General features: G+C 45.9%; 2 protein-coding genes across 17 annotated transcripts in view; one reads left to right on the top strand and one right to left on the bottom strand.

Moving 5' to 3' along the window:
* Nucleotides 1–17,339, top strand: part of LOC146395061 (uncharacterized) — a 176,408-nt gene that overhangs the window by 78,819 nt on the left and 80,250 nt on the right. The gene's annotated exons all lie outside the window — the stretch shown is intronic.
* Nucleotides 1–17,339, bottom strand: part of LOC110257593 (uncharacterized) — a 31,578-nt gene that overhangs the window by 9,644 nt on the left and 4,595 nt on the right. For 2 of the 14 annotated variants that reach the window (XR_014834094.1, XM_013985782.3), the window contains exons 2-3: nucleotides 10,922–10,990; nucleotides 906–926 (exon numbers count right to left, since the gene is read on the bottom strand). Coding sequence is in view for 1 of the 14 variants with exons in the window: in XM_013985782.3 (XP_013841236.2) it covers nucleotides 906–926; nucleotides 10,922–10,990 (90 nt within the window). In the remaining 13 variants the exon portion in view is untranslated. Of the gene's footprint in view, nucleotides 1–905; nucleotides 927–1,240; nucleotides 1,376–1,439; nucleotides 4,046–6,064; nucleotides 6,735–6,882; nucleotides 10,842–10,921; nucleotides 10,991–11,112; nucleotides 11,184–17,339 lie in introns of those variants that run through there. The other 12 variants (XR_002340427.2, XR_002340422.2, XR_001302449.3 and 9 more) reach the window with 10 other exon arrangements.

The following is a 17,339-nucleotide window of genomic DNA, read 5'->3' as shown; positions in this document are numbered from 1 at the left end:
GGAGCTGGGGCCCGAGAGTGTGGGACTTTTCAGGCCATTGCGAGAATGTTGGACTTCATTCTGAGTGACCTGCGAGGTCGTTAGAAGGCTTTGAACAGAGAAGTGACATGGTTTGCTCTTACTTTAAAAGGGTCCCTGCTGTGTTGAGCACTGCTGATTTGGGGGCAAGCGGGGAGGCAGGGAGACCAGCTAGGCGGCTGTTGCCATCACCCTGGCACAGGATGGTGGTTTGGAGCAGGAAGGTGCAGTGGAGGTGGTGAGAAGTGGTCAGAGTCTGGACAGAGGTTGAAAACAGATTTGCTGATGGATCAGAAAGTGGGGATGTGAAAGGGTCCAGGGGACTAAGATTTTGGTCCCAAGCAAAGGACATGCCCTGAGACGGTTGCGGGAAGAGGAGGTGATGCATGTGTGGGTCACACAGGAGTGGGAGGTGGGGCAGGAAGCAGGAGTTCGTTTTTGGAGATATGAAATTTGAGATGCCTGTTAGACGTCCAGTAGAGATGTCTGTGGAGCCTGCGGTGGTCCACACTGGAGATATAAATCTGGGACTTGTTAGCAAAGAACTGGTGTTTACAACCGTAAAGAGGCTGGATGAGGCCAACTAGCAGTATAGTTTAGAGAGAGAAGAGGTCCAAAGACCAGCCCTTAGGACACTCTAATATTTAGAAGTTGCAAAAAAATGGGAAGAAACCAGCTGGAGACTGAGAAGAAGCAGTATCCTGGGAGCCATGTGAAGAAAGCTGCCAGGAGCTTGAATAGGATGAGGATGAAGGGGTTGCTCATTGCATGTGGCAGCATTTGGTCACTGGTGACAAGAACCGTGTGGTGAAGGAGTGGGGCCAAGCCTGACTGGGGCACCCTCAGGGGGGGATGGGGGGAGAGGCGGCGCAGGGTATCAGTGCAGACGGCTTTTTTGAGGAACCATCCTGTGAAGGGGAGCAGAGAAATGGGACAGGAACGGAAATTCGAGGGCAAGAGAGGTTTAGTTTTAGTTTTTGTTTCTTTAGCAAGGGAAAAATCGCTGCAGGTTTGCATGCTGTCAGGAGCCAGAAGGAACAAGTTGTAGAGGAGAGACCTTGAGTCGGGGAGGGGGCTGATCTAGCACAGGCATTGGGGTGCCCTCTGTTGAGCAGGGAGGTCAACGCCAAGAAATGAGAGGGGCCAGAGCTTGGGGGCATAGGCAGGCCGAGGGTAGCAGAGGAGTAGGAAGAGGAGGCAAGGTGAGCTGCTGAGAGCAGGACACCAGCCAGGTGCTGAATGTTTGAGAAGAGAGAAAAAAGTGCCCGATTGTCTCTCGGCAACTAAGAGAGTGAACGAATCAGGGAAATAGGGTCTGATTGCCGGGAAGCACCAAAGGTCCATTTGAAGTAAGTGGCTGTGAATATAAAGTGAATGAAATTCATGAAACTTAAAGGGAATAAAAATTTAAAATCCGAATATATTTTTTAAAACAAAGTGAATTTAATATGGAGTGATTTAAATTCTTGAATCCCATGATTCCTCTTTTCGGAAAACTACAAGGATTCCCTTTAAATCCAGCATTACAATCCAGACTCCAGGCTCCAGGCTCCAGGCTCCAGGCTTTCCCTGTGCCCCTCTCTCCACCCACCCAGTTCTACCAGCTCCGAGCTTGCCTTCCGCCAGGTTGGCCTCCTTCCTTTCTTCCAAGTGCCTCGCGTCTGTAAGAGTCTGTTCATGCGGTTCCCTCTGCCTTTCCTTTACCTGGGCAGCACCCCCACCTGGATGCATTTTCATTAGGCTCTGGGCTGCAGCATTCACTGATTGCTTTCTGATTATTCTCCCCAGGAGAGCCTTGTTTCCTACATTGATTGAATCTGCTCAAGGTCAAGGGCAACTCTCCTCCTAGCCCTGGGCATCTAGAAATATTTGATTACATGATCAAGGTGCAAAAAAGAAGGCAGGGCTGGTTGCTGAGCCCCAGTCCGGGCTCCTGACCTCCTTCACATGGACCTGGTGACAGTCAGTTCCAGAACCTTACAGCTTGCTTTTGAAAATTCCAATCAGCAACTATTCAAAAAGGCACCCAGGTCAGAATTGCATGTAATTCTCTCCAGGCTCCCCCTTCACAGCTCCCCAAGCACCTGCCCGTGGATTTAAGTGGAGCTGGAGGAGCTGCAGGGGAGGCAGGGCTGTTTGTGTTTCCTCTGTGATAGTCATCTGTGAACCAGAGCCTCTGCTACTCCCGAAGCTGGCAGAGAGGTGACCCGTATTGAGGCCTCTCTACCTCCTGGGGGGCATCCAATTGAGCCCTGTGCAGTTATTAGAGGGATAATGGGATTCATTTCAGCAAGGACTGCCTGGCTGGGGCTGAGCTTATTTTAATTTTCAATGTTAATAAACTTGTGGCTATTGCTTTTTTCACACCAATGTGCCTCACACCTCATTTCGCCCGCCCATTAGGCAATTACAGGCAGCGCCCCTGTTCCCAGCACCTCTTAAACACGGAGCAATTATGCTTATTTGGTGAATGATGATGAAACTTGGAGGAGGCAAATGCACTGGTCTAGAACTTTCCTCCCGACTTCATCAGGTGTGCAGTGGGCACCTCCCCTTAGTGAAAAGCAGGGCTGTGATTACAACCTTCACTGTAGCAGAAATGCAGAAACGGTCCCCTCCTGAGTCCCTGTGCAGCCCCACTAGCAAGCTACCTGAGCCAGCCCCTGCTGACCCAGGCCTCAGACCCCCAGTGCTGGGCTGTGAAAACAGCCCATCCAGATTGGGAAATGAGCAGCTAATGCTCTTCATTTATCTTGAAATGGGATGTTTTCAATAGGTCTTATGCGTGTATTAATGCTTCAAGAGTAATGATCCCTTTATTTACAAAGTTGTTTAATTCCTCACTTTAGTGCTTCTTGTGGGTCAGAGTGGATTTTTCATTTACCAGGTTACTCCATGATTTTCACAGCAGCTTAAACAACCCTCATTTCCCCACTCCTGGTCCTTCGAGTGATACCTAAGTGGAGCAATTGCCAGCCTGACTCCATTTGCAAACTCTTCCTGGGTGTGAAGACAGTTTCCTGTGTGGGGACAGTGGCAGTGTGTGGACTGGAAGAGGGGAGTTGGAACTTAGTCCTCAGCCAGAGAGCAGCGCCTTGGCCCTTAGCCAGCAGTGTGGCTCCCCCATGGCTTCACCCAACAGGCTTCCTCTCCCCACCTGGTTATATCCCAGTGTCATCCTGCTTGCCTCCAATGCCCCCAGTCCCCGGCTTCCCACATGACAAGTTTCTGTAATCTTCAGAGAGGGGGCAGGCAGTGCATAACGGTCCTTCCAAAACAGAGGCCTCTCCGTGGCAACATTACTTTAGTGGGTTGCAAATTGTTACCTTTTTTAAGAAATGAAGAATAGAAATAGAATAGAAAATATCAGAGTGCATTCATTGCACCTGGTGAATGTATTGTCTCACTAGGGTTTGGTTTTGCTTGGTTCATTCAAGAAATGGTTTTTAAATGGATATTCCTTGGCAAGCAGAGTTAGCAGGGTGAGTTCTAGGAGCTGGTTTCTGTTGTATGTTAGTATCTGTGTCCACTTGCAGCTGTATGTGTACGGGATCACACATAAAATATATCTCTTACATGGTGTAGAAAGTCTTGAGGAATTCCTGGTGAAGTTCCCAATATCCATGCATTCCCAGCCTACTTCTGGTTCCAGGGTTCTCACCTACCAACTAGAGCCTTGCATCCAAAATGCAGTGCTCTTGGTTGCCTGGCGCTTGCCCAGCAGGATTCATTCGGTCAGTGCTTTGTAGCTTTTTTCCTGCCCTGCTCGCTGGAGGGAGGGGCTGGTGTCACACAGCTCAGAGGGAAGGTGTCAACGATGTAGGCAGCACACTGGCAAACGACCACTTGGTTTGATCCCGTTTAATGGGAAGAGTCTGTTTGGGTAAAACATTTTCGCAGAAGACTCAGAAGAGCCCAGGCTCGGTGAGCTCCCTGTGGGTTAAGCTGGCCAGAATTTCTAAAAGCAACACTTCATGAAGACTCTTCTTAACCCTTGTCTCGCTTCAGATTGTCTCTGTGGGATTTGCTACAACCACAAGTGGAAAATCCATTAATTTAAAGAAATTTATTTTTCTGATTGCAAAAATTCTGAATTGGTAGGTGACAGGGGAGGGGTCGGGGGGGGGATTTGCAGGAGAGCCTCTCTACACTGCTAGGCTGCATTTTAAGCAACATGTCCTGAATTTATTTTCTTTGGAATCTCCGCCATTCCAAGTGCTGGGCTCGCTATAGGGACTGCGTCTGTGATGATGGCTGGAGCTTGCACCTGAGCTAACACTGGGTCAAGACAAACTGCGAAGGGATGAGGGAGCCAGCCTTATGTTCCGAGAGGGCCTTAGCCTAGACTTTTGACACCCTCTTCAAACAGGCTATGGGTAGAGTTACAGATGGTTTTCACGCAACCTTGTTTTCTATTATAGGACAAACTACTGGAAGAGTTTTATAAATTAATATCTTAACCCAAAGCATGTCATTCTATTATGGATAGCACTATTATTTTGTGTTGCGTCTTTTGATGTTAAAAATTTGAGCTATTCGAATATCCACAATTTGTAGTGACTTTAGTTGTGTAATAGAGTGAAGCTTGGGAGGCTTTGGTTTGGTAGATTTGAGAAGATTGATCCAGGACATGCCTGAATGTTGATCCCTCGGGGATGCTAAGTGGAGGCTATTCTAGCAGAGTCATTTCATGCCACTCTCTTCATCAGCTAAGGAAAGGTAAAAGCAGAATCTAATCCTGTTTACGGAGCACTTTGGGTACTTTCAGGGCAATGCTGTTATAGATGTTGGGCAACACATCCCCAAGGGGCGTCTTCACAAAATATATGACAATGACCCGGGGCGGGGTGGGGGTCTGAGGTCAAATACTGCCCAGCACTGTGGCTCTGGAAAGCTCAGGATTCTCTTTCCTTTTAGGTTTTTGTTTGGGGTGAGGTTTTTTTGGTAATTTTATTTTATTTATTTTTGCATTTTTTTTCCATCTCGCGGGGGGTGTTGTACCTGTGGCATATGGAAGTTCCCAGGCTAGGGGTCGAATTGGAGCTGTAGCCACCGGCCTAGGCCTCAGCTATAGCAACGCCAGATCCGAGCCTCATCTGTGACCTACACCACAGCTCACGGCAGTGTCAGACCCTTAACCTATTGAGCAAGGCCAGGGATTAAACCTGTGTCTTATGGATACTAGTTGGGTTTGTTACCACTTTGCCACCATGGAAACTCTTTTTTGGGTATTTTAAAAGGAGGCTTCTTCTCCAGTCTCTTCCTAAATAGCAAGAGTCATATATACAGAAAACTTGGAAAACCAAAAATACAAAGAACCAAAGAAAAGTAATCACCCATAATCCTTCCTGTCTCTCTCAGTGCCGCTACCCAGCCAAGCAAGGTGGCCATTATGGCAGCATGGTGTATGTCCTTCCAGTTTGTTTTCTTCATCCTTATAGAGACATCCTCTGCTGCCACACTTACTCCGTCCACTCACAGGAAGAGGAATCAGTGGGGCGAGGGAAGAGATTCGAGGAGTTCCTTAAGCATTCCCCTTCCACACTCAGATTCATGGGTTTCATATCAGCTTATCCTCAACACCTCTGCTGGTTCTCAGCGGGGCAGTCCCACCACCCTTGGCTGGGGTGTCATTTAGAAATATGTGGGGGAGGGCCTTTGTTGTCATGCTGCGCCGTGTGTGGGATCTATGGTATCTAATGGGCAGGACTGGGTGCTAACCACCGGCTGTGGTCAGACAGACCTGCCCAACATTCCCATGGCTTGGGATGGACCCTCAAAGGAAGGAGATTGGTTCTGAGTGGGTTGGGATGATTCACAGAGAAGAGTAGGCAGCCGTGTCTGCGACCTACACACAGCTCCTGGCAATGCTGAATCCTTAACCTACTGAGTGAGGTCAGGGATCAAACCCGCATCCTCATGGATACTCGTCAAGTTCATTAACTGCTGAGCCACGATGGAAACTCCTGTGCCTTGATTTTTTCCCCCCACATAGCAATAGATCACATTTTTTTCATGATGATGAATATTTTGTCTGAAGCATGACTTTTTCATGGCTGTATCACATCCCAACATATAGATGTGCCATACTTTTTACCTAATTAATTCTCTTCTTTTAGACATTTAGGCTGTTTCCATGCATGTATATGAATAGGGCTGCAGTAATATGCTACATCTTAGCACATAGTTCTGATTCTTTGTGATACATTCTTATAATTGGAATTAAGGCATATGCATAACATTTAGAGTTTTGTTTTTAAAAAATGTTGAGATTGAATTGGCGTACAGTAAACCACACATACTTAACGTCTGCACTTTGAAGGTTTTGACCTATATATGCGCCCATGGAACCATCATCACAGTCAAAAACATGTTCGTCACCTCAGAAGTTTCCCATGACCCTCTGTAATCCCTCTTTCATACCCTCCCCAGGCAACCACTGATCTGCTCTTTACCACTCTAGTTTGGATCTTCTGGGGTATTATGTAAGTGGAATTATACTGTATGTACACTTTGTGTTCAGCACACTTATTTGGAGATTCCTCTATGTTGTTGAGTGTGTCAACAGTTCATTCCTTCTTATTGCTGAGTAGTGTTCCATCCTGCAGGTAGAGCACAGTTTATTTATCCCCTCATCTATTGATGAACATTTGGGTTGTCTCTAGTTCTGGGCTACAGGCATACTTTGGAGATATTGTAGGTTCAGTTCCAGACCACTGCAATAAAATGACGATCACAATAAAGCAAGCCACATGAATTTTTTGTTTGTTTGTTTCCCAGTGCATATAAAAGTTGTTTACCCTTTTCTGTAGTCTATTAAGAGTACAATAGTATTATGTCTAAAAAAACCCCAGTGTACCTACCTTAACTAAAAAATATTTATTGCTAAAAAATGCTACCATCTGAGCCTTCAGCAAGTTGTAATTGTAACATCAAAGGTGAGCAATCACAGATTACCATAACAATATAATAATAAAAAAAGTTTGAAGTATTGTGAGAATTACCACAATGTGACACAGAGACATGAAGTCAGCAAATGCTGTTGAGAAAATGGTACTACTGATAGACTTTTTGACTCAGGGTTCCCACAAACCCGTAAAAGATGATATCTGCAAAGTACCAAAAAGCAAAAGCACAATAAGATGTGGTAAGCCTGTATTACAAATAAAGACGTGGTGAGCCTTCGTGCCCAAGACTATGTTGATGCCAGCTTTCATTTCTCTTGGGTAAACCCCTAGAAGTGCCCCAGCTGGGTCCTAGGTGGGTTTTAAATTTTTTAGCGACTTCCGAACTGTTTGATAAAGCGGGGATACCCTATTAAGACTTCTGCTATTTAGTTTAAGATAATGCAAGTAAATTTGAATTCATGTAAATTTCCCCTAGAAGAGGATTCTAAGAGCCTAAGACAGTGGTACTAGAAGGAACGGGATAGCATGATCCAGTTCTTTGCTTTACTGAAGAGGAAACAGCGATCCAGGAAGATTAAGTGACTTTTCCAAGGTCTTTCGGCTTACAGGCTAGTGTCTTCACTCTTTAAAAAAACCCTGCAATTTGGGAGAGATTCTCATAGTCATGTTGCAACTTCTCAGCACAGCCAAGTGTCATGACTGCCAAGGGCACAAATATGCTCCAGAATAAGCCTCGTAACTTCGGGCATGAAACGTCTTTTGAAATTGGGGGAATTTTTTAAGAGAGGAAGTAAAGAGCATCCAAAGGGTAATGAGAGTATAATCCATAGGAAATCATCTCTGACACTCACAGGCTCGACAGCAGATCAAATAAAAATGTGCTCTCATCATTAACACGTGGGGCCTGGAGGAGAGTCACCTGGTTTCTAAACAAACTGATGCGCCCAAAGGTGAAGGCTGCAGAGCAGACCATTAAACACGAAGAAAGCAGCACACCAATTCCCGCCCCTTCAGTTTACCTTCCCAGCTCCCACCTCCTATTATCATATTCATAAGCATTGTCCCTAATCCGTCTTCCTGAGTAAAGTTAACAAGTTTGTGCCTGCACTCTCTTGAAATTGTTTTGCTTTAGCCTAAAAAGCTGTCACGGTGTTGAGAAGGCTGCCGCTTTAACCAGATTTCATCTCTGTGTGTCACCGCTCATGTCAAAGCAAAAATGCACTCAGACGTAAGAGTTGTCCTGCTTTCATCAAGAGCTCCAGCCTGCCTGAGCCTCGTTCCACTTGGTTAAGCTTGTTATTTAAATTGTTAAAATTGAGACATCGGCAGTAAATTTCAGAGAAGATATAACAATTATTAGATACAAGCTGGGCTCTTGTACTTGAGAATATACCGTGCCTTCCATCCACCAGCAGAATTAGCCACAAATAATTTACAGTGGTTGCTTTAAGAAGTGTGCCTATGGTACTGGGATGGCATTAAATCACAGCCTGTCCCCACCTGGGTCATATTTCCAACTTTAAGATAGGTTTGGTTCCAGTCAGCAGAGTGGCGGAGCACTCCAGGGGACCACCTTTTAATGCCTATAATTCTTGAAGAGCTGAGTGAGGATTCCCGAAGCTGCCTTCTGGCTATGAGTTTTGTGTTTAGGTGACTTTATATACCAGGCAGGGGAGCCACAATCCAGAACAGTCGCCCTTTGAGGGTGAGGAGGAGGAAACGCTGGGAGGCTCTCTGAGTGACCTTGTACTATTTGGTCGTCCCACTGAGATCCTAGAGGAGCACTTAACCTTGTGGTGACTGTGCCCCGTGCCACAGTCTACTGAGACAAAGGCGAAAGGGGAGAGATAAGTACGAATGAAGCTTGGAATCTCCGGATGGATCATCTGATCATCCGATCCCTCTGATGCATTTTATGTAAACCTTCCTTTTGGTGAAGGAACTCCAGTAAGTACATGCTTATTTAGCAGTTGATTCATTAAGCTTTGGGGTCAGCAGAATCCCATGGTTGGCTGACGTTGTTTAATGCAAATGACTCTCCAGCCAAATCTCCCCCTAATTTGCACTGTGAAAAAGATTGCTTGAACCCACATTGACAGACCTGACATTTAGTTATGCTAAATTTCATCATACTGATTTTGGCCCATTATTTCTATTAGAGAAATATTTGAAAATTCTGATTCTGACATTTAATATATATGTATAATCTTGAAATTTCTATATCTGTATCCAAGAAATAGAGAGAAATAGAAATTTTGGAGCTGAAAGAAAGCTTAGATAGCATCAATCCAATGCTCCAATTTTAAAAAGCAATAAACCAAGAATTAAAGGGGTTAAATAACTGTCTGAAAGTCACACATCTAGAGGGTGGCATTAGACCATGGATACTCTTTGAGTGTATGTGGTCTTGTTAATTAAAAATTCACCCCACCATAAAATGAGTACACATTTCCTCACTTTATCCATAAGGCTCCTCTAGCAAGCTTTGTAAACACACCTTTTTAGAATCAGAACCTGAGCTAGGCATCTCCTTCCACAGTATCCACTCCTTGGGCACCACCTCAGATCCTCTTGTCTGAACGGCCTCTTGTTTTGCTTGGGTCACTACAGTGACCGTCTTTTATGGACATGACCAGCAGTGCCTGCCTCATGCTGTCCACGCATGGCCCCGTGGACAATGATGCATAACTTTGCTTGGAACTCCAAGCTGCATCTTGAAAATACAGCGGTGTGTTCATCAAAGTTTTCGAGAGAAATAACCAGTGGGATACAGATGCATGTTTGTGTGTGTGGTAAATGAATTGGCTCCTCTGATTATGGAGGCTGGCGGCGCATCCAAGATCTCCACTGTGGGCTCGCCCAAGACAGGCTCGAGACCCAGGAGAGCTGATGGTGCAGTTCCAGCCTGAAGACCAGCAGGTGGTCACTGATTTAAATGTTAGTCTCATCCCAAAACACTCTCCAGTTGATACATAAAATTACTCATCACAAGGGGATAACACCCTGTGGAACAAAACCTTGACCACTGAGGCATGGGGGTCAGTGGGTAAATTATTCTTCCTGCCCTTCCCTGCCCCACCCCACTGACTGCCTGGGGTACAGTCATTCATCTGGACTCTCTGAGGACCGCCTGCTCCACTGAGCAGTTAGGCGGGCATGTGCTTTGGCAGAACCAGCTTGACATCTCACCTCCTTCCCTGACTTATTCCCCTTGCCTTCACTTTTGCTTTGCTGGGATTGTACCACCTGACAAAGTCTCAGTGCAGAAGCTTTGCCTTAGACTTTATTTTTCCTAGGAACCTGGGGTACGGTGCCTTCTTATCAACTAGTAAACCTCTTCTCAAAACGGATTAAAGCCCTGAGCTCATTGTACAAAACATGCCCGCTCTCCAGCTTTGTGTCTTGTGCAAATTTCCAGAACCTCTTACTGCAAAGCTTCAGTTGATTCCTTTTGCCTGGTTAAAGACCTGTCGTAGATTATATGCTGAGCTTCTATGTCAGGAACTATTATTACCACTTGTGCATAGAATCTGAACTGTAAACTTCGTCAGCTTGACTCACACAGCCCCAATCAATCCTCTCTGTCTAGACAAAGCAATTTAACTTCTTGGTAATTTACCAATTACAGAGCACTTATTTATTGGAGAATTCATAAGTGCGAGACATAGTCAAGTGTATGAAGAATAAAAGATAATAATTTCTGCTTTCAAATTGCTTACAGTCGACCAAGCATTTTGGCTTTTCTTTCCCTCATCAAATTGAAAGTATACTTACTGGGTTAGACACATGAAATTTCAGAGCAAATATTTTTATAAATGTCTTTTGATGAAGAAGTTTCAAAATTCAAATGATTCTGCTGGAGCCATTGGAAGTCTTGGTGGTGGTGAGCCAGCAGGTATAAACAAGGCTTGGAGACTGGAGAGGAAAAATGCAGTAGCTGCTGCCAGTGACAGACCACTAGTGGGTTGAAGTACCCTTTTCTTCCAGTTACTTACCTGACATTTTAAGGGGACTCGAGGGGCACAGATCCACAGATAATACAAAACCAGTAAGCAATCCTGGATCTGAAATACAGAAAAACAGAATTCGGAATAGTTTTTTAATGGTAGATTTATAATTTGAATTAAAACTTGTTTAAGCCAATGTTATAATTCAATTGCATTCTCCAAAGCACACATAGACTCACAAGGTAGAGGAGAAATCTGATGGCTAAAATTAGGCTGTGGAGTTTTCCAGTATCTGCCTTCTATCCGGCTGCTGTAGAGGGACAGATAATACAAGTTCGATGAGAAGCCTTTGTCTTTGTACCCCGCTTCAGGGGTACCTGAAGCCGTTTTGTACTTTTTACCCTATTCTTGCATTTGTCCAAAAAATTTTTTTAAAAGATGCATATAGACTCTCTTGGAATAAAAGACTAAACATAAAACCTTTATCAACAATGTATTTCCTGTAGAGGTGTTACTATGAAAAATTACTAAGATCTGTCATCTTCAAAAACAATCACCTTGTTCAATTATGTCTTTTGATAATTGGTCTTGACTCTTATTTGGACAAAACTCCCACTGACTTTCAAATGACTGAGCTGATATGAGTTGAATCAGGTCAGCTACAAAAGGCCCCCTCTTTCTACTCGACATTCTGATGGTGTGATGCAGCGTGTCCCTAATGTGGCGAGAATCTGTATCGGCAATCTTATGCCACTGATTAATTGCTGGGCAAGTCATTTCTCTGTGATTACACTAGAATGCTTTTGGTGCCTGACCTCACACGACTCAGGCACACGGGCTCAGAATGGCCCCAAGAAGCTGACTCAATACTCACGTCCCACCCCAAAATGAGCCCAAGTTTTTGAAAATGATAGTGGCAGTTAACACTGCTCGAGTGCTGACTTGTGCCAGGCACCATGTAAAACATTTGCATGCACTGCCTCATCTGTCATCGTCACTGGAGATCCCATGAGGTGGCTGCTCTAAGGGGTGTTACTGTCCCAAGTGGGGACCACTGGAGACCATTCCTGGCTCAGCCACCTGGCACCTCGTCTTTCCTCTGCCTGGTCTGCTCCTCTGTCTGTCATGTGGCTGGGTCCTTTTCACATTTTAGGTGTCAGCTCTCATGTCACCTCCTGGGGTAGGCCATCCCTGAGGACTCCATGTGCAGTAGTCCTCCTGGCAAACTGGGTGAGCGTCTGTTACTACATCACCTCCCTTCCTTTAGAGCATTTCTCACAAGCTATGCTTGCTTTGTTTGGGACAGCATTTTGTGTCTTTATTGTCTCCCACTGCAAAGAAAATTCCACATGGAGAGCAGCTTTGCCTGAATTGCTTGTCCTGGGTGCTAGCTCCGGCACCCAGGACAGTGCCCAGCACGTCCCAGGTGCTTGGCCACTGTTTGTTGAATGATCACAGAGCCAAGTTAGCTGAGCGAGCCTGTGGGTTTGACACCCACTGGGTGTGAAGGCTGGGTAAGGTCTCCTCATGGAAGAGAATAAAATGAAAAACAGTCAAACAAAAGGTCTCCTCATGAATGAGGGCAGAGGTGCTTAGGAGGGCAGGCGTGGGGCTCACTCAAGGATAAGACACGCATCCAGCGCTGCTTACTTTTTCCGTGTTTGCCTCCTGCCTCGTTCTCTTATTTTTCCTCCAGGCTTAGTCCTGACGGACCCCACCCCCTGAAAGCATTTTCTTGCCTCTAAGCAGAAATACTTCCCTCTGGGCTGGGGGAGATGTTGAAACTGACTTTGGGTGTCTCATGACAGATGGGCACTGGTATTTGCTTTGCAGGCTAACTGTGAACATTGGACAGTCCAGGAAATCCGAGGAGACAGCTAACCAAGGGCATGTCAGCATGTTGAAGGCTGGACCAAGGCGGGGGTGTGCTTGACAGGGACGCCCACTGACCACACACCTTGAAAGGTGACACGGCTCATTACCAGCTAGTTTTCTTGGTGAGAAGTGACTAGACCCTAAGGCTTCAGTGCGAGCCTGCTGGCTTGGGGTGATTGGTTGGGCCTAAGTATGAAACCAGATTCAAGACAAAAGGCCTTTCTACCCCAAGGTGTGGGAGGGAAATTGAGGCCGCTTGGACCGGCAGGGTCTGCTTGCTCTGCGTTCCCGCAGGCCCAGGGCGGGGCTCCAGCGTCTCAGGAGCCCGCACTAAGCACATCACACTCCAGGTTCAAAACGCATCCTCGAAGCCTTTCAAGGCGCCTGACATCCTTTCAAGTTAGCTGCTACAAAGGCAAATGCAAACAGAGCGTGTTTCAGAGGCGTTCTGTCAGTCAGCCCTCAATCTGTATGTTCTTCCAGACACACCCTCTCCTGCCTGATTTATTTCATATTAAAAGGGCTGTCAATCCATATCACAAGAACAGGTTGAGAAAAAGTGAGTGATGTTTACCGAGTGGGGTTTTTGTTGTGGTTTGTTATTGTTGAAAATAACGGACTCCCTCTCTCTGGCCACACTCCTGACGCACCCTCTGCGACTCTCTTAGTCCCGACTTGCCTTTCTCTGCAGGTATCTGCACATCTGAGCTATGAATTCCGCGTAGGAGACGCATTTCCATGAGAAACGGGTAAACGTTTGCGAGACTGTGGCTGACCCTTTTTTTTATTATCCATCAAGTATATCTCTTTTTACCATCTGATGGCTTGGCGTCAGGACCATTCTTTTTTCAAACAAAATAAATGTGCCTGCAACGTGGCAGAATATTCAGCATGGAAGAGGCTTTGCCCCGTTAATGCATGTTGCGTTCTGTGAGCTTCATTACTGTGGGACCCCAAGGATGCAGGGGGCGGTTCCCGGTAGGAGTGCTTTCTGGGATGGCTGCATTATCATTGTATGTTAGGCTATTGATTGTCACCTTCTCATGTCACTTAGGCCAGCTTTTCTTACTTTTACCTGATAACTCGGCCTATAAATAGAGCTACTCCATCATTCTGTACCATTACTTTCTCACCAGTCTTGAAGGTTCCTGATTCTTAGAGAACCGATCAAAGCCGTTTTGCCTGCCATGTGAAAAGTCCCAAATTACAAAGTAACTGGAAGTCAGATTGTCTTCACCCACACGGTATATTTTGAGCATGCGTGGGAATGATGGGGAAGCTTGTTGAAGCAAACTCCTGGGTCCCAGCCGCAGAAATGCAGAAGGTGTGAGGCAGGACCAGGAATCTGCATTTTAAACCACTGCCCAGGTGATGCATGGAAAAATCTGCAGGTGGAGGTGGGGTCACATGGGGGTGCTCAGGGGTTGGCAGGGAGCTGGCAGAGGCCTCAGATTTTGTCCCAGACTTCTGCTCCTGATGCAGCTGACCCAGGCTCCACCCCCTCCCTGCAGGCTTCCCCCAGGCTCCACCTCTTCCTGCTCTCAAGGAGAATTTCAGAGAACGTAACCGCTTAGGAGAAAGGCCCAAATCAGAAATGATATTAATGCTGTTCTCTCCTCCTTTCTGAAAGAATAAGGCACATGATACAATTTTGTGGTGAAGACATGGGAAGGGAAGGGGAGGAGAGGAGGAAGAAAAATATTATAAAATAAAAATGCATGTTAAACTGCTTAAGCCTGGGGAACAAAGCTCTTCAGAAGCCCAAGGAAAATACTGCCTTCAAGGGAGCAACAGACCGACTTCTTTGAGGACAGGTTACTGGGAGACACCCTGGACGTCAGGGAGGGTCAGATGCGAGAAGATGCTGCTGGCCAAGGGATACACCTCTGCGAAGCTGCTTTCGCTCTCAGGTAACACCTGCTGTTACCTGGCGGCCCCTGAAGAGGATGAGGCAGATCTATGAGGCCCCGCTGGGGCTTGGGAAGAAAACTCATGGAAGATCTCCAGTAAAATCAATAGGTTAAAAACAAAACTAGGAGTTCCCGCTGTGGCACAGTGAGTGAAGGATCTCGTGTTGTCTCCAAGGCTGCAGGGGTTGGCTCTCCGGAGTGGTGCAATGGATTAAAGATCCAGCATTGCCTCAGCTGTGCTGTAGGTCATAGCTGAAGCTTGGATTTGATCCCTGGCCTGGGAACTTCCATATGCCGAGAGTGTGGCCATTAAAAACAAAACCAATAAATTCTCAAACCATCAATTCCTAATTATTTTACTGTATTTTGCTGTTATCTGTGCTCTTGAGGTTATTTATGTACTTTGGGTCTGTATGGCAGACATTCTATATAGGGGTGGCTACTCTCAGGCTTACCCCAGTTCTGCATTCAGTGATATCATCTTGGCAGCTTAACACCGACTATAGCAGGTGTATATACACCTTGGAAATCAGCAAATGTTGCAAATCAGCACTTGATTTATTGTTTTGTGGATATCTAGACTTGAGAAAGTGGTGGAGAAAATGTTACTAATGCAGATTAAACGTACAACTGTGTCCTGTCTACCGCTATGACATTGTGATTAGCACAAAAATTGGAGGAAGGATTCTTCCAGTATTCGAAAACCACTATCTGATTCAGCAAAGAAGTCAGTCATGTCATTGACGAACGAATATAGTCCTGACACATGTCTTCGTCTTTCACTTCTGTCCTACTCATTAATGTAAATGAAAATATCAACTGCTATTCATGTCGGAACTACACTTCATTCATCACTTGCAACCTAGGATGGTGATGGACACAGGAGTTCATGACAAATTGGCAAAGCCTCTGAGTATGTGGACTTAGAGTAGTTTTACTTATTTGTAAAGTATGTGCTATGCATCATTCAAATCAGTCAAATTTACTTTATTTTATTTATTTATATTTGGCCATGCTCTTGGCACACAGAAATTCCCAGGTCAGGGATTGAACCTGTGTCACAGCAGTGACAATCCGGATCCTTAACTTCTAGGTCACCAGGGAAGTCCAGTAAAATTTATACTAAACCTATGCACACATATGTACAGGCTGCTTCACCCTACACCCCTCACCCCTAGGCTGAGAGCTGGTTGTTAAACATTTACCAGCACACCACTGCCTTAATCACATTTACAAACATAAACCAGCGAAGTCTTCCTTGGGAACCCCAAGGAGGGAGCTATCTTATTCAGAGGCAGTCTTATCCCATCTACTGCATGATGTGCTTCTTGAGTAAAGAGCCCATCTCGGATTCAATCCTTTATCTGCTCTTTTGCCTAACGCAGAGTTTGTATTCAGCAAGTGCTGACAGATGCTGAGTGGATAGTATACAGTTATCGGTTGGTATCCACAGGGGACTGGTTTCAGGAGCCCCCTCGGATACACAAAATCTGAGGATGCTCAGGTCTTTTATATAAAATAGTATAGTACAGTGAGTACAGTTGGTCCTCTGTATCCATGGATACGGAAGCCCACCTGTGTCTCAACACAAGCATGCCAGCTAATGGTTAGTTGCATAAAGTACCCATGGCAAGAGTGAGACACATGAAGACCAGAAGATGGAGGAAAGAAACGTGACCTCTGTGGGTCTAGCAATTAGGATGAACCATCTTTTTTATTTGCAAGAAGCTCTCTGATCATTGACTTTTGGGAGGGTAGCTGAGCTTGGCTCTCCATCCCTCAACCATCTTCTCTGCTTCTGGGGCAATCCTTGAAAGCCACCTTGTTCTTGGTGTTTTGGGTACCACTGTGCTGAGCCTCGGGGAAGACTGCAGCCGGAATGAGGAAGGAGAGGGGAAAAGGAACGAGAGAGGGAGGGTGGAAGCTACATCGGTTATACCAGCTGTATCAGTGCACGCCCTGCTTTTGCTAGGTACCAGGAACTGTGCTGCATATTCTAGAAACAGTATTTTATGAAACCTCATGGCCAGCCTTGGGAAGCCCTGTTGCCACTCCATTTTACTTTTAAGACAATTGAGGCTTAGCAAAGAAAAATAACCTCACCAGTGGGACGCCCACCCCGCAGGCAGAATGAGGCTGCCTCCTGACGGAATGAGGTTCGGTAATAACACAGGACTTCCTTTTCTCATGCCTCCTGGAATGCTGGCCGTGGATAATCTGGGGGTTATATTTTGGTGTTTATGAATCAGCCCCAAGAGGACACATGGGCTTTTTTTTTTGGCAGTGTCGTGAGTCACCGGCACATTGGGAACTCTTCTGGAGCAAGAGAGGTTGCTATGGGGCTCTGCTCCTTTGGAGATGACTTAACAGCTCCTGGGCTGGGAATTTTCCTGGCTTCTTTCATGGAGGTCAAGGCCTGGGCCTTGGAGGAGGAGGCGGTCATGAGGAAGTCCATTGCGTGCCAAGTTTGTCTTTAAAGCACCCTTGTCAAGAGACTTGTTCCACTGTTTAGCAATTTTACTTCCAAGAATTTCTAAGTTCCATCTGCCCTGAGTTTCTCACCAAATTTTAGTACATTTCCCACATGGAGGGTGCCCTGCTATCAGAGAACTCACACAGCAGGAGTCCTTTGGGGATTTTGCGGATCTTGGGTTCCGAGAAGTTCTCACGTGTAAGCATAG

The sequence above is a fragment of the Sus scrofa genome, chromosome 18 (assembly GCF_054392235.1).
Source record: "Sus scrofa isolate SSC_HxYL_T2T_F1_AM1 chromosome 18, Sscrofa_HxYL_maternal_Yorkshire_Landrace_v2.0, whole genome shotgun sequence".
In the NCBI taxonomy this organism is placed as follows: domain Eukaryota; kingdom Metazoa; phylum Chordata; class Mammalia; order Artiodactyla; family Suidae; genus Sus; species Sus scrofa.
Note: the sequence above shows the minus strand (reverse complement) of the source record. Positions and strands in the feature narration are given on the sequence as shown.